At 40.5% G+C, this 21,137-nt stretch overlaps 1 protein-coding gene across 2 annotated transcripts in view; it reads left to right on the forward strand.

The window, feature by feature from the left end:
- PEX5L (peroxisomal biogenesis factor 5 like) overlaps positions 1 to 19,750 on the forward strand; it is a 222,553-nt gene extending 202,803 nt beyond the window's left edge. For both annotated transcript variants that reach the window (XM_069973806.1, XM_069973807.1), the window contains 7 exons: positions 6,709 to 6,825; positions 9,475 to 9,618; positions 10,835 to 10,905; positions 11,259 to 11,456; positions 15,447 to 15,612; positions 17,472 to 17,629; positions 19,105 to 19,750. In XM_069973806.1, the coding sequence (XP_069829907.1) occupies positions 6,709 to 6,825; positions 9,475 to 9,618; positions 10,835 to 10,905; positions 11,259 to 11,456; positions 15,447 to 15,612; positions 17,472 to 17,629; positions 19,105 to 19,309 (1,059 nt within the window). In that variant the 3' untranslated portion in view covers positions 19,310 to 19,750. The remainder of the gene's footprint in view (positions 1 to 6,708; positions 6,826 to 9,474; positions 9,619 to 10,834; positions 10,906 to 11,258; positions 11,457 to 15,446; positions 15,613 to 17,471; positions 17,630 to 19,104) is intronic.
- Positions 19,751 to 21,137: the final 1,387 nt, after the last annotated feature.

The raw sequence follows: 21,137 nt of genomic DNA on the forward strand, positions 1-21,137 counted from the left end.
AAAACAGAATGCAGAAGAAAATAAATAAATGAACAAAATGTTTTGTCGTGCATGATTCAAAAGGATAGTGGATTGGAGTAAAGTGGAAAATTAATATAGAAACATGAGGTCACTTCTGATATTAAGACCAGAAGGTGCTCGGGTGCCCAATCTAAAAATCCACTCCGCTTCCTTTGTTAACAATTTTTTCCTCCAGTCTCCCCCTCTTTTGGGTTCCACAACCCTGTCTATGGCAAAACACCTGAAAGAATTTAAGCTGCCGTTATGTGTTGAACAGAAATGCCTGGCAGCTCCAGAGAGTTGTAAACCCCCATGTTTTATACTGTGTACATGTTCTACGATCCGGACCTTGAGTTTTCTGATGGAGCATCCTACATATTGTAGGTTGCATTCCCCACACCTCCGGAGGCTACACAATGCCAATTACGAGACACAGAACAGAGATTAAGGAATAGAGGTTACTCCACTTATATTCTCAACAGAGCTAAACGCATAGCTACCAACAAGTCTAGAGAGGAGTTTTTGAAGAACAATATCAAAGTCTGCAAAGACATTTTTCACAAGGGAATATATTTTTGCACCCCCTTTAGTAGGGAGTTTACGGAGATCAGAAGTATTGTACGCAAACATCTGGGCATTTTACATCAAGATGAGGGTCTAGCAAAGGTATTGGACGAAGGTTGCCACTTCGTCTCCCGAAGGGGACCCTCTCTTGGCAGTTTACTCTCTCCCAGTTTATTTGTTAGCACCAAGCAAACTCGAAATCTTAGACCCACCAGACAAGTAGGCTTCACATCGTGCAACAAACCACGATGTGGGATGTGTAAATATACAGGGAAACACACCACTTTTCAATCTAGTGACAGGACCAAGACATACAACATAAATCATCATTTAAGCTGTGAGTCGGACCACACTATTTACGTCATACAGTGTGGGGAATGCAACCTACAATATGTAGGATGCTCCATCAGAAAACTCAAGGTCCGGATCGCAGAACATGTACACAGTATAAAACATGGGGGTTTACAACTCTCTGGAGCTGCCAGGCATTTCTATTCAACACATAACGGCAGCTTAAATTCTTTCAGGTGTTTTGCCATAGACAGGGTTGTGGAACCCAAAAGAGGGGGAGACTGGAGGAAAAAATTGTTAACAAAGGAAACGGAGTGGATTTTTAGATTGGGCACCCGAGCACCTTCTGGTCTTAATATCAGAAGTGACCTCATGTTTCTATATTAATTTTCCACTTTACTCCAATCCACTATCCTTTTGAATCATGCACAACAAAACATTTTGTTCATTTATTTATTTTCTTCTGCATTCTGTTTTCAGATTTTTCTCTCCATTCATTTATATCCATCATACTTTTGAGAAAATTTACTGGCAATATTTAGGTAGTGTTTATTATATTTACATATACATATCGCATCAAGTGTATATTTACTTTACACCACCTATACAGTATCCACAATAGGCACTCCTTTTTTTCATTTATGCATATATCAGCACCTATTGTTTATAGAACTGAGTGTCATTTTACCCAGCAACTAAACATCTAATATGCCCCTGCGTTTTCTCTGCAATTTATCTTCATTTTTCTTATTGTTTTCTTCCTGTCTCTGAGCGCAAGCTTTTTTATTCCATCTTGTGTTTATGTTCCGATACAGGATGTGGACAGTTAAGCAATGCGCTCCATGCTGGAACGCATCAATAGGACTACGGAGTTTGACTCCGCCCCCTTATTTAGCCCCGGGATACTCATGACACGCTTCATGCGTTCCAACAACCGGATATGACGTAAACGTAATTTCCGGTTTCGCCGGGCATATATTTCGGCATGTAGCCATGAGCTTCAGACGCCGCGATCCTTTGCGGCGCCACTTGCTTTCTCTCCTGCCGTTCGGGTCTCATAGGTGAGTGTCTTTGCAAATGGTGGCATTGGTCTCTGCACGCATTAGGCATTCATTATATTTTTGTGTATTACAGAGACTTTTGTTTCGGGATGACCGTTTAAAATGGGAGGTATTACCCTTTTTCCCCAGTGATTGCACTTTTTCCAGGTATCCAAATAGAATAAGTTGTTGATTTGATTTGTTACAGTTACACATTATATCTTCTCCACTCATTTGGATATACTCTCATTTGGATATACATTTGGATATACATTTGGATATACATTTGGATATATATTTAGATATACTTTCTATACTTTGTTTATTTCCAAGTGTTGTCTATGTGATTCTGGGTCCATATTATACCTCATTTGGGTTCAGCAATGTATATAATCTGTTTGCCACTGTATGTATGTAGCTAGAGGCTGACCATATCAAGACAGTTATATACGGGCTATGCACCCCATATTTTTCATTAATATGCTATTGTCCATGTCTCATGTGACTAACCAACTAATTTAGTTTGTTTTGTGTTATTTTAATCACTTTGTCTGTACATACACTAACATTCTGTTTGTTTTGTAACATTATTACTCAGATGCCATGACTTCGAGCCAGGCTAGGCTCGAAACGCGTCGGCAGTCTTTTTTATGAATTACTGAAATAAAATTTGAATGATTTTACGTGAGCTGAAGGAATCCAGTCTTTTCTTCCTAATGTAGACTGTGCTTTATTGGCTATTAGCATCTGTCTTCGCCTACTGATAGCAGCCGGGAATTGCCAGATATAGAGAGGGCTCGGGTCATAAGTTTGCAGAGGGTTCCAGAGAGCTCAAGTTGCAGTTCATTAGTTAGAGGAAGTCTTTTTTGCTGTGCTGCTGCAATTTAATTTATTTCTGCTCATGTAGCACCCTGCAAACCCAGTACATGAGTAACCCCTTATACCTACCACATTCCACCTACAAAAACCCAACGCAGTGCTAGTCTGTTAGACAAACAAGGGGAGGCTGTGTATAAGTAGAGAAACAGCCCAGTTACGGTCCCGCTCCCTAAAACTGAGAGAGTAAAAAATAGCAGTGAGACCCTTGCCACCATTCCGAAAGGTCAATCAATCAAAACAATGAAGGTTTTAAAAATAAATTTCAACAATAGGTACCCTTTAAGGAGACAATGCAGGACTAGACAAAGTGCATTGGCCAGGATTTATCAAAGTGTGTAAAGTAGAAACTGGTGTAAAATGCTCATAGTACCACAGCTCACCTTTGAACTCTAGTAAAATGAAAGCTTCCCCTTCTCACCCACAAAGCTCTCCAGATTGCTGCACCTCCCTGCATAATATGGAATGTATTACCCAAGAAAGTCAGACTCATCTCCAATGCCCAAAGATTAAAACATGCCCTCAAAACTTATTGTTCAAGCAGGCTTATCAGGTTCCCTAATTTGCCCCCCCACCCACACACACACACACACTCCAAGAACTTCTTAGAATTGGAACTGGTTTGTGACTAATTCACCCACTATTACATGTACTATCCTATTTATAAACCTGGCAGGGCCATTGTAGCAATGGAGCACTTTCGCCCCTCTGACTTTTATTTCCAACCCCCTCCTCATAGTTCTGTAAGCAGGGTCCTCACCACGGTCAGTGATTGCCTGAGCAGGCTGCCACTCCCAAGACGAGTTTATCTCGCAAGACATGGCAGCTCCAGAGTAACTGCAGCAAGACATTGCGGGAGTGTGGAGAGGAAAGCATAACATGATTATTATGTTCTCCAGCAGCAATATAAAAAAAAATTCCTAACGCCGGATAACCCCTTTAAGAATATAAATTGTGATAAGATTGCTCTCCAGAAACCACCCACCTGCTTTCTCATTCAGTGTAGGAGCAAAGGACATCATGACATAGTAGGCCGAGGTTGCCTTGCTTAGTTGTTGGCCACCCAGTGCCCACCCAAAGGTGTGGCCATCCAAAGCTGCATGAACACTGCGGTTGCATGGACCTGCCTATTTTCTGAGCTACTGTGATGTGGTGGAAAATATTATAGAATACATTCATAATCCCGCACTCTAACTCCCCCCTATTTTATTAAGCAGTAAGCATTTTCTGTCATAGAGCGTTTATTGCATAGACATAAAAGGTGGCTATGATTTCACCTGACATTTGTGAGAGAAAAGCGCCTGCTTGTATTATTAATCTGTTTTCTTTACTGACTCCCATTTCTCTGCTGCTGAGAGGAGGTCATAGTTCTCCATATTTCCCAAGTATTGTTTACTCAGCTCTTAATTTGTCACTTACGAACCCACAATGGGTGCCATCGAGTCTCTTCTATTTCTTCCTAATTTACACTTGATTAAATATGTAAACATATAAGGTGGCACTGTGCCCTCTCCCTGGCAGAGCATTGGAGGAAACAAAGATGTGCACCTGTTTCCTTCTCATTAGGAATCTGAACACAGACTGGAACCTGCACACTATCCGAGTTTCACTCGGTTTCACATCTACAGCGAATCATATTAACTCTTTGTTGTTGGATGTTAGCATTATCCCTTTTTGTTGGATGTTAGGATAAGGCTATGTTCATACTACGTTCTTTTTTTGCTACTGATTTGCGGGCACTGTCGGGTAGATATCTAGAAATAATACGTCCCCTTTCTAATCAGTAATTATAAGTGATTGGGTTATCATCTTTAAAATTTCTTAAGTGACGTTCTACATTAATGCCATTCCTTCTGCCATAGGCCATACTGCCACACAACTTTTCAATACTACTGAAAGCCTAACCTGCTTAGGTATTTAGAGATAATACATCCACTTTGACATAGTGCAACATTAATAGAAAACGTTACCTCTGCAGATTATATGCAACTTCCTCTGGCAGAGAATTTCATAGTATCACTGCTCTTACAGTAAAGAATCCCCTTCTGTGCTGTTGTAGAAACTTTGTTTCCTCTAGACTTAGAGGATGTACAGATACAGTCCTAGCTGTATATCAACCACCTATCCCAAAAAGATGGCAAAAGAATAATGATTGGGAAGAAAAAAAAGATTAGGAAATGGAGTCAGGGGTTCAGTGAGTGTAAACAAGGAGAGTTATATGGCAGTGTCACCTGCTGTTTCTCTGTTAAGGCACCGGGTTAGGTGGCACAAAATTTGTTCAACCTTGTGTTGAATCCTTTTAGGTAATGTAAGTATAACATTTTCCCAGACAGTAAAAAAATGTAACCATATGTACCTTAAAGGGGAAATCCGGTGAGAGGTAAAAAAAAAAAAATGAAACTTCTGCAGAAGCATATAGCATTAATTACCTATCTATCCCAATTTTGAAACTACCAAAAATCCATTTGTTTGGGGGGGGGTTGTCCTGTTTTGTGTTTCTGTACTTCCTGGTTGAGCAGTTGTACTCAGTACTACAGGTTTCAGAATGCAATGCTCTCCCTCAGCTGTTCATCACAGTCTCCCACCCTGCCTATTCCTCGCCCAAATCTGTTGCAGAACATCTAGGCTGTGTTCATACATTACAGTTTCATTGTGTTACTGAATTATTTGCAATACTTTATCATGTCATTTTCATCTCCACGCACATATTATGATCTTTTATCTTTGAAGTTGATTCCCACAATAAGGATATTATCTGATATTATCTTACATGGGATATACTGTTTATGCCTTATTTTTTCTTCAGGTGGGATTGGCAGTGCCGGCTCTTATCCTCTCTGCTGTTTAGCATTATCTAATTGTGTTACTGCATCATTTTTGTGCAGATGCTGCAGTACTGCAATGAAACTCCAACATGTGTTAGAACAGCCCTAATTTCACTGCAGAGTTTTGCACAATCAGCAAAGTTGAAACACCTGCTTCTGGCCGGTCAGAGATGGGGAATAATGCCCTGCCCCCTCTCTGCATCATCAGCCTGTGCTCAGCAAACACACACAATGTGAGACAGAGGCATAGAATATTTGTTTTCTAAGGGGGGAGAGCAGTGGGAGCAGAAGACAATGTGGATTGGCACAGAGGACAGTTTTCTTCACTTCCTGGATTTTTGTCAGCTACCAGTGTGGCAGAACCGTACAGATATGGTAATACATTATATAGACATAACTATTTAACTTATAATGTACTTTTAATAGAAAACAAATTTTCCTTATCTGGAGTTCCCCTTTAAGTATATAAGCTTCCTTCCTAAATAGAATTTTATCTGTTAAGGCTCTGTTCACACCACACAGTGTCAGACCCATGAAACAATGAAGTTAAATGCTGCCCAATGAACACCATTGATTTATGATGGTGTCCTTTGGGTCCTTCCTTTTGATTAAGAGAATAGCTCTGCATGCTGCACTGTTCTTCCTAAATCTGATGGAACTATAGAAAAGGCTGTAGTGTACTATGTTAATACAGCCTAAAGAAGAGGAGGTCTTATACAAATGTAGCAGAACTGGGTTTGTCAATGTTTATATGTTTATTTATTTATAAGTTATTACTTATGTCATAGTCGCTCTACCTACCACATAAGGTATTATCAGGGCCGTATTAAGAGCTGTTGCTGCCCTAGGCACTAAACATGAAGACACCCCAGTGTGGTTTCGGCCACATGCATGTCCTTTGCCATGCAGAAGAAATACAAATGTCATAATTGAGCAGAAGTATTGTTATGGGTAGAAGTTAAGATGGACTTGTGTGTAGTATACCATCTTGTATGGAATCTTGCTTGTCTTGTTCACTGCTGTATTCTGGTTAATGTTTTGAATAGCACTAGAAAATTAAACTTAAAGATAAATTATAAAATGAGCTAAAGATTTTATTATATCTTTCCTAGTCAGACACTGAATTTTGGGATAAGATGCAAGCTGAATGGGAGGAAATGGCAAGGAGAAACTGGATTTCTGATAATTCAAGCCCATCCAATCTAAGTGGAACGTCCTCCAAAGAAACTGTACGTGTTCTGTACACATCTGAACTCATGTTATCAAAAACACTTGAAATGTCATGCATTAGCTTAGTGGTGGTGAACCTGAAATATTATAGGGGCCTCAGAGGCAGGCCTTGGCTTTATATCGGGGCTACAGATCACAGACAGCCAGGGCTTACCCAAAGGAGTTGATGGACACTCACATTCAGGGTCAGTTCACACGTACAGACTCGCAGCGTAAATCCCGCTGCGAGTCTGTCAGGTCCCGGCAGTTCACTGTCACTACATACTCCCAGCTGTCTGAACGACAGTTGCGTGTATGTAATTCTGCCGGCCCTTTAACACCTTCTGCTGCCGCTCGGCTCCCGCTCAGTATACATTACCTCTCCTCGCTGCACGGGGTCCCAGCGTACTGCTCTCCCATCCGGCCAATCAATGGCTGCGGCTGGGCAACACACTGATTGGCCGGGCGGGAGAGCAGTACGCTGGGACCCCGTGCAGCAAGGAGAGGTAATGTATACAGAGCGGGAGCCAGACGGCAGCAGAAGGGGTTAAGGGGGGGCCGGCAGAATAACATACACGCAGCGGTCGTTCAGACAACTGCAAGTATGTAGTGACAGTGAACTGCCAGGATCTGACAGACTCGCAGTGAGATTTACGCTGCGAGTCTGTATGTGTGAACTGACCCTCAAGGGGATGTGTCATCAGAAAATGACTTCAAATTAAAATCAAATAGCGGAAGCTCACAGCAGAGCCTCTCCCTTCCTGTGGAATGACCTCTTCAAAAGTCATAAAGAATACTTAGTAATCTCTCCCATTCATGGCAAAAAGAGAGGTGCTGTCTATTGTCAATCAGAAAATAGAAAAAAAATAATATTTTTCCGTTTCTGGCCCTAATTAAAAAAAAAAGTAGGTGAAACACTAAATTTAAGGTTGGGTACAGCACACAAAATATAGAAGCTCCTCTGAGAGGGGCACCCTAAAGTGTGTACAGTAGGTTACTGGACAGTCTTCCATAAGATCCCAGTGGGTACTGAAGATTTCATTATATCTTTCCTAGTCAGACACTGAATTTTGGGATAAGATGCAAGCTGAAATGTTTTGTTATACTCAGAAAATTTATTTTAATCTTCAGCTCCTTGGCTGATAGCAAATTTCTGGGCCTAAAGCAAAGCAAAAAGATCTCTGAAGGTTTCCTGTCCAATATATTAACAATAGGCTCATTTGGTCCTGTAAGTTACTAGCTGGCACCTCCATGCCACAGCTTGTATCTAGGGCACTGAAACTTGATCAGGTTTGAAAATTTTTAAGCCAAGTAACCACCTTGAACTCTTCTTTGTGTTCCTCATACTATTTGTCCCTACTGGTATTTTTTCTATATGTCAGGGTGCATCCATAGTGATGTATACACAGGAATGGAGTCCAGTAAAAATTTTTATTAAAGTATTGTATTGCCCCCCAAAAGTTATACAAATCCCCAATATACGCTTATTACAGGAAATGCTTATGAAGTGTTTTTTTTTCCCTGCACTTATTACTGCAACAAGGCTTCACTTCCTGGATAACATGGTGATGTCACTTCCTGGATAACATGGAGATGTCACTTCCTGGATAACATGGTGATGTCACGACCCGACTCCCAGAGCTGTGTGGGACTGTGGCTGCTGGAAAGGGATGCTCAGTGTCCCTCCAGTGCCCTGTGTCCCTCATTCCCCCCCTGCCATCATCCTCTCCAGCAGTCACAGCCCGCACAGCTCTGGGAGTCAGGTCGTGACATCACCATTTTATCCAGGAAGTGAAGCCTTGATGCTGTAGTAAGTGCAGGGAAAAAAGCACTTTATAAGCATTTCCCGTAATAAGTGTATAGTGGGATTTGTATAACTTTTGGGGGGCAATACAATACTTTAATAAAAAATTTTGCCTGACTTCTCCTATTATGATAAGTCCTGCAGTGTAGTGGCCATTGTACCTTGGTCATCACCAACATCTGGTTGCTTCTCTTAAAATACGGACATGGAGAGAAAGGAGCGCTGCACATCACACCTATGGCTGACACTAATGCCTCTCGGCTACATTTAAAAACCAACGTCAGGATGTTGGTATATAATTTGATTAAACCATATTGCCTCATGTACCACGTGCAGGTCCCCTGGCCCACATGAGTCCCTACACTAACTCAACACTGTGTCCATCAGTGCCCGCCAACCCTGCAAAGCAAGCGCAAGCAGGAAAGGGAGGCCACGGAATGGCCCTGCAACCCCACTTTCACAGGACCAAACCCTAAGGGCCCCCCCAAAACTAGCAGGCGCTGCTGGCAGAGAAAGTTGCAGCAGCTCCTTTTTCTCTCCAAGTCCATTTCTCTCAAAATGGTCTTCCTAAGCTTATAAATTATCATTTTTCCTCTGGATAACACATGAATAGCCAAAAGGGGTCCCCCACACATCATCAGAATAGTGACACAGGCCCCCTGCCTCTATAAGACTGGACATGGTCACACCCCATGGGACCACAATTGTTACACCCATAAATTTATGATATTTTGGCATTTGTTGCTAATGTTAATAAATAAATATTTGTATATTACTACCATTTTTACAGTTTATTTGTGGTTTTATTCTAAATCGACTGTTCATTTAATGGTATAAATATATGTCTGCTATCATTCTGGTCTAGGGTTACTATTTCCACACGGAGAACCCATTTAAGGACTGTTCTGGAGCCTTTGAAGAAGGCATGAAGAAATTGAAAGAAGGGGATTTGCCAGTGACTATCCTTTACTTGGAAGCGGCCATTTTACAAGACCCTAATGATGCTGAGGTAGCGGATTCCTTATTGCTGTCTTACATATTATTTTCTTACCAGATTTAATTCTTAAGGTGCTGTGTGCTTTTTTCAGAAGTCTGTGATGTAAAATCCTGCATGCTAATTAGACCACGGACGCTTGTTTAGAAAGCTCAATTAGGCTACGGAGAACAGATTAAAGTATAAAAGCCAATTAGTAAATTAATGTATCGGAAATCACCCTTGTTAGTTCAGGCAATGGAAATTCCAGGAAGGATATGTGCTACTTTATACCCGGAGATGGTTTAAGAGACTTGTCAAGGAAGATTAGTTCAAATAATCCTTGACATAAGATTTATTCCTTAGGTTCCCTTGAAGAAAATCAATTGCAGTGAGACAAAGTTACTTAGTGTTCAGGGCAGTACATATGGTACTGCAGTCAGGGTCCCAAATCTAATGATTGAACCAACATTGGCTGAATAACTGCCAATAGAGGGTCGCTGCATCGGACTCACATTGTTACAATTCCATGTAATTAGAAATAATGTGCAAAGAGTAGTCCACTAGTTTCACAGGCTCAAGTCAGTATTTAATGCCCCTCCAAAGACAGACAATACCTGCCAATATGTGGTATTAAACTCAGAAGGCCCTGACCATTTGATTGTATGGAAACCTGACATTTTAAACAGGGGTGCAAGGCGCACCCCTGTAAACAAAAATAAAATAATTGCATTGAAAAAACAATCCCATTTCACTGTTTACTAATACATTATTACAGGAAAGAAGCCTTAGGGTAGCTTTACACATACCGTATCGCAGCTAATTTTCTACTGCGGATCCACAGCAGATTTGACTAAATGAATGAACACAGCATCAAATCTGCACCATCAAATCTGCTGCGGATCTGCAGAAGATCCGCAGCTAATTTTACAGTGCGGATTTAATGCTGTGCTCATTGATTTAGTCAAATCTGCTGCGGATCCGCAGCAGAAAATCTAAATCATCTAAATGTTGTATTTACATAACAAAATAAAAGGCTGAAACAAAAAAAATAGGGCTTGCTCTGTGTTTTCCTTTTAGAGATTATCCAATATTCATTCACTCAAAATGGGGACCATTGTATGCTTGCTGTAGGCACTGAAAAATTTGGATATTGGAAGTATAAAATTAGAAAAATAGATACAGAAACATTACAGTAAGTAACTGATTCCCTGATTTTCCCTGGCACTGCTTTCCAAAAATTCTATTACAGGCATGGCAGTACCTTGGCATCACACAGGCAGAGAATGAAAATGAGCAAGCAGCCATTGTATCTCTACAGAGGTGAGTTGGTAAATTTGGTGTGTTTATCTGTAACAGAATAAGGTTCACACATCAACATGTATGTGAGAATATATCTCATATGTATACTGAAATAAAATGCACAGTGCCATCTCCTGTGTTCATGCAAACCTTTATTCGTACCACAATTCTTTCATTTGGTACTGGTTCACCAAGAAATGCAAATAGTAACGTAAGTAAAAGTGACCTAATGATGATCGAATGACGAAATGTCTTTCTAAATTATTAATATTTTCCTTTGTATTTAACATGATTTTAATGTATATTTCTCTATTGGATTTTTTTTTTATTAAGTTCTTCTAATTTGACAGCTAACAGATTGTATCATGTTCTAGGTGCTTACAGCTACAACCAAATAATTTAAAAGCACTCATGGCCTTAGCTGTCAGCTATACTAATATCGGACACCAAAATGAAGCATATGAAGCTCTAAAGACATGGATAAAACAAAATCCGAGATATAGGTACCTTGTGAAGGGTAAATCAGAATCACCAGACCTAACACGGAGGATGTCAAAAGCTTTGTGGGAGAGGTCAGATTCGTATAATTATTATTCCCATCATAACTCATTGTCTAGTGTAATTAAAAACAGTATAAGTCAACGTTCTTGTTAAGTTACTCTTAGAGTTACTTAAGGTTACTTACTTTTATCTATATAGTATCTTAAAGTTACTTACTTTGATCTATATAGTATCCTGCAGGGGTGTAGCTAATGTCTCTTGGGCCCTGGTGCAAGAGGTCATCTTGGGCCCCCCCTTCCTCGACCAAGCAATGCTATTGAAATATCTCAAGATCGATATTACCAATAATACCAGTATATAGGTATTATTATCATCACCATACTGAGATCAATATTGTCAACAATACCAGTATACAAGGGGCAAGTATCACCACTTTATTGTTACTGACCAAATCCAGTATACTAAATCCATTAAAACACAGTACCAGATTACAAGCAACAAACAACACCACCACATACTGCCTAACACCACCACATACTGCCTAACACCACCGCTGCTACTGAATAATCCACTGTACACAGATCACTATCACCTCATATAGTCATATAGAGGTAGCCCCAACTCTACACAGGTTCTATACACCATATACATTACAGTGCAGTTATATTTAGTGACTCACAGGGGACGTCTTCTGTGATCTGAGTTCTTCCCTTTTCATCTTCTTCTTCTTCTGCCCTGGGCCATTATGAGAAATTCTCCGAGCCACGAATCCACAGAATCTGCCAGACAAACATATTAGGCTCCTCACTCTGGCACTATCCTCATCTCTCTACAAACTGCACATCTTTACTGGCTTCTTTGTGCCCTCATTTGGTTGGTAGACTGACTGAGTGACCCCCCCCCTTATAGTTTATGCCCCCCTCTGTGTAGACTACTATAGTACATGCATCCTTTTGTGCATGCCCTATTGTGTAAACCCCCCTTGTAGTCTCCCAATGTTTCCTTCTTATAGATGCCCCCCATGTTGGCCCCCATGTTATCCCCTTTATAGATGGCTTCCCCATGTATCCCCCTTATAGATGCCCCCCCTGTTATCCCCCTTATAGATGCCCCCCTGTTATCCCCCTTATAGATGGCCCCCATGTATCCCCCTTATAGATGGTCCCCATGTATCCCCCCTATAGATGGCCTCCATGTTATCCCCCTTATAGATGGCCCCCATGTTATCCCCTTTATAGATGGCTCCCCCATGTATCCCCCTTATTGATGGCTCCCCATGTATCCCCCTTATAGATGGCTCCCCCATGTATCCCCCTTATAGATGGCTCCCCCATGTATCCCCCTTATAGATGGCTCCCACATGTATCCCCCTTATAGATGACCCCTATGTTATTCCCCTTATAGATGGCCCCCATGTTATCCCCCTTATAGATGGTCCCCATGTTATCCCCCTTATAGATGGCCCCATGTATCTCCCATATAGATGGCCCCCTTATTATCCCCCTTATAGATGCCCTCCATGTTATCCCCTTATAGATGGCCCCCCTGTTATCCCCCTTATAAATGACCCCATGTATCCCCCTTATAGATGGCCCCCATGTTATTCCCTCTTATAGATGGCCCCCATGTATCCCCCTTATAGATGGTCCCCCTGTTATCCCCCTTATAGATGGCCCCCATGTATCCCCCTGATAGATGGTCCCCCTGTTATCCCGCCTTATAGATGGCCCCCATGTATCATCCTTATAGATGGTCCCCTGTTATCCCCATTATAGATGGCCCCCATGTTATTCCCCCTTATAGATGGCCCCCATGTATCCCCCTTATAGATGGTCCCAATGTATCCCCCTTATAGATGGTCCCACTGTTATCCCCCATTCTGTCCAAAAGAGATAAGAAAAAAAAAAAAAAACACAACTCACCTGACAACTCGCTCCCCCGCCGTGGCTCGTCTCTCCTGCAGGCTCAGTCAAGTCCTCGGCTGACATGCGGCTCCCGGCTCTAACCTGTCCCCGGCAGCACACACCAGTGAGCTCAGTGTGCGCCGGGGATGTTACTTTCGGCGCTTGTTATAGACGCTTCCTGCGCTGGAAGTACCATCCCTGGCGCACACAGAGCTCACTGATGTGTGCTGCCGGGGAAAGGACAGAGCCAGGGAGCCAGGAGCCGCGCCTCAGCCTCTGGTGATCGCAAGCAAACCACTGCTTGCGGTCACAAGAGGGAGTGGGAGCGGGGCAGTCGGTGGCAAGGGGGGGCCTCGTGGGACCCCCCTTGTTATCGGTCTGGTCGCGGCGGCAACCGCTGCGGCCGCGGGCGCTATGCCACTGGTATCCACTATACAGTATCTATATGCAAATTCTATTTTTTTGCAAACATTCAGTTGGTGACGATTATTTAGAGCCATGCTTCCTGGGAAAAGTTAAACCGACTGATGTTACTCTACCTGATCATTTACACTGTAGTAAGCATTGCTCTCAAGTGTTTGTTCCTCAACTGTACGTAAAAGGGGTCTGATGAGCCACCAGTAACCCCAGAATATCCCTTTAATTTGTATGCTTACTGACTCTCTAGAAATGTTCTTGCAGTTTGATTCTCATTTGCTTTGGAAGCTTATTGAAAAAATTTCCAGGGGTTGTTTCACCTTCATCAGGAAGGTCAGCTGCAGGAATTAACTTGTATTGACAGCAGATATCTCCAAGCTTTAGGAAATGTTTTAACCAAGACACAAACCTGAAAACATGCTGCCTGAATGCCTGAAACCACGTTACTGCCACAGAGATTGTTTTCACTGTGCAGAATATTTTGTCTTTCCCATTGTCTACGTAGAGTATATTTTGTCTGTATCATCACCACTCCTGCTATTATATACTATGCAAGCCCATCTTTCTAATCTTAACTCTGCAAAAGACCAATCATTCTCTGTTTACTAATGCTAGTGAAATGGTAACAGTAACTTTTGCTGTAGGCTGTAAAATGAGATTAATTGACACATCTGACATCTAGTGGCCAATCATGAACACTTTTACATTTATATACATAGTCACATTGAAATACAAATGAAAGTTTTATACAAATATCATATACAACTTATGATATGATGATACATATGATTTTAAATGCTTGGACTCTGTAACAAAAGAGTCATAGTGTCAAATATAGCCTATAATGATCCAGCTAACTACAGTGGAACCATTATCTCCTTAGGTCATTTATTTAATCAGTACCCAAACATATAAGACTACAGAATGATTTGAACATTAAGTAAAACAGAGTGGTCTTTCTGGGATTAGAAAAGTATTTAAAGGGGTTATCTAGGAAAAGTAGCACAACTCTTAACCTCAGTTTGTGTGTGGTATTGCAGCTCAGAATTGAATAGAACTTTTTTAATCATGGATCACCACTTTAACTGAAGCTACTTCCAATTTTTATCATATTAGCTCACGTTGGGTTGATCCCCTGACTAAGTAGAATGGTGGAGAATGCAAATGCTTCTATAAATCACTAGAAAGTAAATTGCTGTCTTGTGACAGCCACTCTGCAATTAGAGGTTGGTGGTATAAACTTATCTGGAATATTGGAACAATAGAGCCTATGAGACTTGACCCATATTAAGGGATAATTCCTTTCCGACTCCAAATATGATAATCACAATATGTTGCCAGATCAATGCCCCATCATCAGAAATCTAGTGCGCATAACCTGTTATATTTACTTTGTGTAGACACATCCAGGCTCCTCTTGAACATGTTCATTGAATCAACCATCGCAATATCATGTGGCAGAGTGTTTCAATGTCTCACTGCTCTTACAGTAAAGAATCCTCATCTATGATAATGGGGAAATTTTATTTTCTTCTGCTCGCAGATAATACCCCTTTGTCTTGGCCACAGATCTAGGTATCCAAAGACAACTAGAAAGATGTATCTGTAATGCACTTTACTTTCTTAATACTAATAGAAGGAACTATTTATTATAAGCTAGCAATTTATTGGAGATGTATTAACAGGACAGGCATTCCATGTCTTAAGAAATAATTAACAGAGCAACATATTTTATTTCAGCACTTCTCTAGAAGAGGTAAAGGAGTTGTACCTGGAAGCAGCACATCAGAATGGGGATTTAATAGATCCTGACTTGCAGACCGGCCTGGGAGTCTTATTCAACCTCAGTGGAGAGTTTGATAGAGCTGTGGATGCTTTCAACTCTGCCTTAATGGTCCGACCAGATGTAAGGAGTTTTGAAGAACTCAAAAATAAGTTAATAGTATAAACTGTTATAGTAAAATTAATGGTTTCAAAGATTCACCTTTCTGGCTTGCAACCCCGGCTTGCTATTTATTGAAAATTAAAACAACATTGTGTCCTATAGACATGTCATTTTTGTGAGGCAGCTATTCATTGCCTCACAAAAATGCAGACAATGTAAAGTGCAGCTCCGGCTGCACTTTACTTTGTCTGCTATGGTGATTGGGAATGCAGGCACAACTGAATGCACCCGCATTCCAAATCAAAAGAAGTGAAGGTTATCCGGCTGGTACTGCTATACCAGCTGGTGTGAACTTCACTGACAATGGCCGTGTCACAAAACGGATGTTGTCATACCTTGTGTGAACCTGGCCTTATACTATATGTGGAAACTTGGAAATATTGTAAAGCAAATGGGAAAAAAGGAGAATAAAGTAGAAAGAAAAGAAATAGATGAAAAAAAAGGGGAAAAGAAAAAATGACAGAGAGAGGGGGTAAGGGAGCGGAGGGTAGAAAAAAGTTAGATACTTAAAGAGAATCTGTCAGCTTTAATTTACTTTCCAAACTGCTGACACTGTTAGATTGACACTTGGAAGTCGAATCCGAAGGAGGCTTAGGTATGGTGGGGGGATGTGGTACAAATTGCTGGACTTCAAGAGCCTCAGGGAAGCCTCTTTGGCTCTTTGCACAGGAGAGTAAAAGCATTTTTCTACATCCTGGAAGTACAGGTAGATATATAAAAAGGTACAGTGTGTCTCCTTGTCCTAACAGCTAACAGTCAGCAGTTTAGAATATGATTATATTAACATAGATTACTAAGTTATATAACTTTGTAATGTGTGTGTTAATTAAGTTAAAAGCACAAAACATCAGAGTTATTTTTTAAAGACCAATAATGCAAGTTGTGGTGTATTTTTGCATAATTTGTTGTAACAGTAGATGATTTTTGAAGGACGTTTATACCATTGATGAATGTTATTTTCTACTTAAACCCTTTTACCATATCTTATACAAGAAAATAAATATATGCCTCCCTCACTAGTGAATGTGATCATGGCAGCCACTCATGGCATGGCACCATGGCATTTCATCTACAAGGCAGTGCCATGATTAGCTGCTGCTGCCATACTGTTCAAGAAATTCTTTTTGGGCGGCACGTCTGTGTCGGGGGTGGTGCTCGTAGTAGGAAAAGATTCCTATAGCATCATAAAAGTTCAAATCTCGGCACTCACCATTTTCATGCTTCCAGAAATCTTTTATTATAGAAAATTCATCAGGTTTTTTTTACAGCGGTAAAAAACAGGACATTTCGGCATCAAGCCTTCCAAACTGTCTAGACAGTTGAGGAAGGCTTGATGCCGAAACGTCCTGTTTTTTACCGCTGTAAAAAAAAAATGATGAATTTTCTATAATAAAAGATTTCTGGAAGCATGAAAATGGTGAGTACTGAGATTTGAACTTTTATGATACTGTGATTGGTTGTCATTGATATTGCATCACTACCAGAACACTAGTAGCAGGTGACTTCTAAGACTCTAAGAAGGATATTTATAAAACTGGTGCAAAGTAGAATTGTCTTAGTTTCCCCCAGCAACCAATCAGATTCCACTTTCTTTGGAAAATGAGAGGTGGAATCTGATTGGTTGCTAGGGGCTACTGAGACAATTCTACTTTACACCAGTTTGATAAATCTCCCCCTAAGTATATGTGAAATGTATTTTTACAGAAGGTGCAATAAAGAGGTTCTACAAAATGTTCCCATAGTTTGCAATCACAAAATAATGCAGGAATGAAATACTTTATGCTACCAGACTGTGTTTCACTTTTCCTTTCTCTTGACAGGACTATTCATTGTGGAACCGTCTAGGTGCAACGTTAGCAAATGGAGATCGAAGTGAAGAAGCCGTAGAAGCCTACACGAAAGCGCTGGAAATACAGCCAGGTTTCATAAGATCCAGATACAACTTAGGAATTAGCTGCATTAACCTTGGAGCTCACAGGTGTGGAAGAATGACAAAAAACTCTGTACACATCCCTGTGTGATAACAATTTTATTAATCTTAGGTGTATTTGATACTAAAGAAACATATAGTAAGGCAGGACTTACTATTAGGAGCAGCTATTGAAGGTGTTATCCATCTTTACGTTTAGCATAATTAGGGCTCAAAGATCTTATATAGAAAGGTCTCCTTTAAGGATCCACCTTCTTCCAGAAAAGTGGCAATTTCTCTGGTAAACAAGAGGACTGTGTATATCACACGAACAATCCGCTAACTGATCCCTTGCAATAAAAAAGAGGATACGTTTGTGAGGTTTACCTGCATTGATGGTTTGTGCACAATGACAAACTCTGGTCTTGTACATTAGCAGCAGAGTCTCCTGGGCCCCATCCTACATGCTGTGATAAATGTGTATTTGAGGCTTGTGTGGTGGCAATGCCGGCGCAATCATCCATCAGCTCTGATCTCATGACTGCAATTCATCATGACATGACTTGGGTATTTCTTACTTGTGATAGTATTTCTTAGTGAAGATCATAGGATTAAGTTTAGTATGATGACAAGGCAATAAGACCTATTGCATATACAGTTTTAGGCTGTGTTCACACTGCGTATGAATCCGTCCGTAGTGCGAACCGCGAATATACGCACGTAGTTTTGAGGTTGATGCGTTCGCTTGAAAGTATACGATATATGCCCGCACAGTGCACACTACGTATGAGCTTACGGCCGGATCGTATACGGTGCCGTGAAAAATGAACAAGACCATTGTTTGAGGACGGAAATGTTGAAACTTACGGCCGTGGATTTACATGCGGTCCCGTACGAAGTACTTATTCCAGCCAAATTGAACTTGATTTTTCGATCCAAAAGGTTCTGTGTGGTTTACGAGGCTGGGCAAAGATTTCCAAGTAAATGACCTGCCTCAGATCGCTTTGAAACAAGCTAGGGAAGCATAACTGTACTGCGGGCGTATGTTCGCGGTGCGTACGCATCCGGCGCATGTCGATTTTTCGCACGCCCGTAGTTTCAGCCGCACATGTACGGCAGCGTAAGACCTGCGTACGGATTCGTACACAGTGTGAACATAGCCTTAGGCTGGGTTCACAGTATGTATATTTCAGTCAGTATTGTGGTCCTCATATTGCAACCAAAACCAGGAGTGGATTGAAAACACAGAAAGGCTATGATCACACAATGGTGAAATTGAGTGGATGGCCGCCATATAACAGTAAATAACTGCCATTATTTCAATATAACAGCCGTTGTTTTAAAATAACAGCAAATATTTGCCATTAAATGGCAATCCACTCAATTTCAACATTGTGGGAACAGATCCTTTCTGTGTTTTTAATCCACTCCTGGTTTTGGTTGCAATATGAGGACCACAATACTGACTGAAATATACGTAGTGTGAATCCAGTCAATATCATGTTATGTTTGCATGTCTTATTATTTCTATCTTTTCATTCTAGGGAGGCTGTTAGCAACTTCCTCACAGCTTTATATCTGCAGAAGAAAAGTAGAACCCATCAGCAAGCTCAGCCTCCTGTAATCTCAGGCAACATCTGGGCTGCACTAAGGATAGCACTATCCATGATGGACCAACCAGAACTCTTTCATGCCGCCAATGTGGGAGACCTGGATGTCCTCTTAAAAGCATTTAATATAGAATCTTGAAGATGTGACTTAGCCTCGAGAACAGTCTTTTTTTCTATTAAGCAAGTTATGTTCACTGTATTCAGTTGGGCATGATAATGAGTACTTCCACCAGATGATAACTTGGCTTTTTCCCCAAAGCTTGCTGGGTTATGTCTGAAACAAAAAGCACAATTAAAGTTGTACATGGATCTTACTTTATGAATAATTTGGAGAAACATATCTTTCAACAAATTAATATTTACCTAGAAATATTCTATAGTGAATGACTTGTATACATAGGACCTATCCTATTTGTAGGAATGTATTACAAAAAAACTTGCCCAGTTGCCTGCTGTTCTTCTTCCATTCATTATTGGATGTCAATGGTTTGAAGGTGCTTTCTATATAAACTAGCACTGCAACCAGCTGCAGAACAAGGAAGAACTCCTGATCAGTGCATGAGGATCTATATATTGTTCACAGCCTGTATGATCTTTAAACATGTTAGTAGCTATTATGTAATTTATTAGTACTGTTTTGCATAACCTGATAGAATATAAATTTAGGGATGCAGCTTCCAAGAAAATCCACCTATATGATCCAATGCACGTCAAAACAAACCTACAGGAATAAGTGTGTAGCAAAGAGTGGTGTCTGAAGGACGCTAGTTGCCTTTGTTAACACATACATCCATTGTATTGTCTGTAGGTATAGCCAACTGCCAAATTTGTTATTGATTTTACTTTATCTACACAATCAGAAAGTTGCACTGACTGAGGCTATTACATGCCTGTTTGTGACTGTACATTTGCACTTTAGTCTATGTTTCATTTATGCAATGTTTTGCATTTGAGTAGGTTTAAAGACTTTAAAAGTTTGGCCAATATGGCAGATAGGACCAAATATATTATGCTTAGATTTTTTGTAGACATTTAGATTACCCTTTTTGTGTATTATGAATTATAAAATTGTTTTAGTCTAGAAAATGGGAAGATATGCTATATAAATGGCTTTATGTTGACTGTAGGCAGTTTGTAGTTCTCCAGAATTGCATGCTGACCAATGGTAATCTGAGATTAGCACAGCAAGCTGGAACTTGCTATTTACTATTATTACAGAATCAAAGGATGCCTGCTCCTGATTTAGACTGAAAATAGTTAATTATAATGTGATGTAATAGCATTCCAATATTTTCATGAAAAAAACAGGATATAGAGCCTTATACAGATTGTAGTTCAAACACAGTGTTCCTCTTATATTTACATTATATTATGTATATTATATTATATATTTGTATTTTGAAAAAATGTTAATTTTTAAGTTAACTGTTTCAGATTCAGCTCTGGCGATGCTTCTTTAAATAGCGTGCATGGTGTCATGTTAAAATATTGTTTTTACATCACAAACAAAGCTATAATTTCTCCAAACACTACTGTACTTTTACAGGATAAACATAAACCCATAGGTTATAAGTCTTTAAGAAGTGGCAGGCCATGATGTGTGGAAAAGGAAAGGGATCAGGTGGTCACTGCCTCACAAAAAGGTTATGGAGAAATAGGAAAGGAGACAAACACAAACAAAGTTAATTTACTCAGAGAAAGGCTTTTGCCATGGATTTACACATAAGCCCCTACATGTATGCCAGCAGCATGAAGCAGGACGGCGATTCCCCAGCACCATGTTGTCTAGGCTCATCAAGCAACTATTTTTATTTTTTAATCAATACCAATTTTTATAATCAATGATCTTCCAGTAGGTCCAAGCTGTGAGATATAATGTACCCCAAACATGTCGGCCAAAGGGTCTAGCAGAATACAGCCTCATTTGGAGGTGGGTCATCCGATGGGTCCAAGGAACCTTGAGGTGA

Source organism: Dendropsophus ebraccatus, chromosome 6 (assembly GCF_027789765.1).
Source record: "Dendropsophus ebraccatus isolate aDenEbr1 chromosome 6, aDenEbr1.pat, whole genome shotgun sequence".
Classification (NCBI taxonomy): Eukaryota; Metazoa; Chordata; class Amphibia; order Anura; family Hylidae; genus Dendropsophus; species Dendropsophus ebraccatus.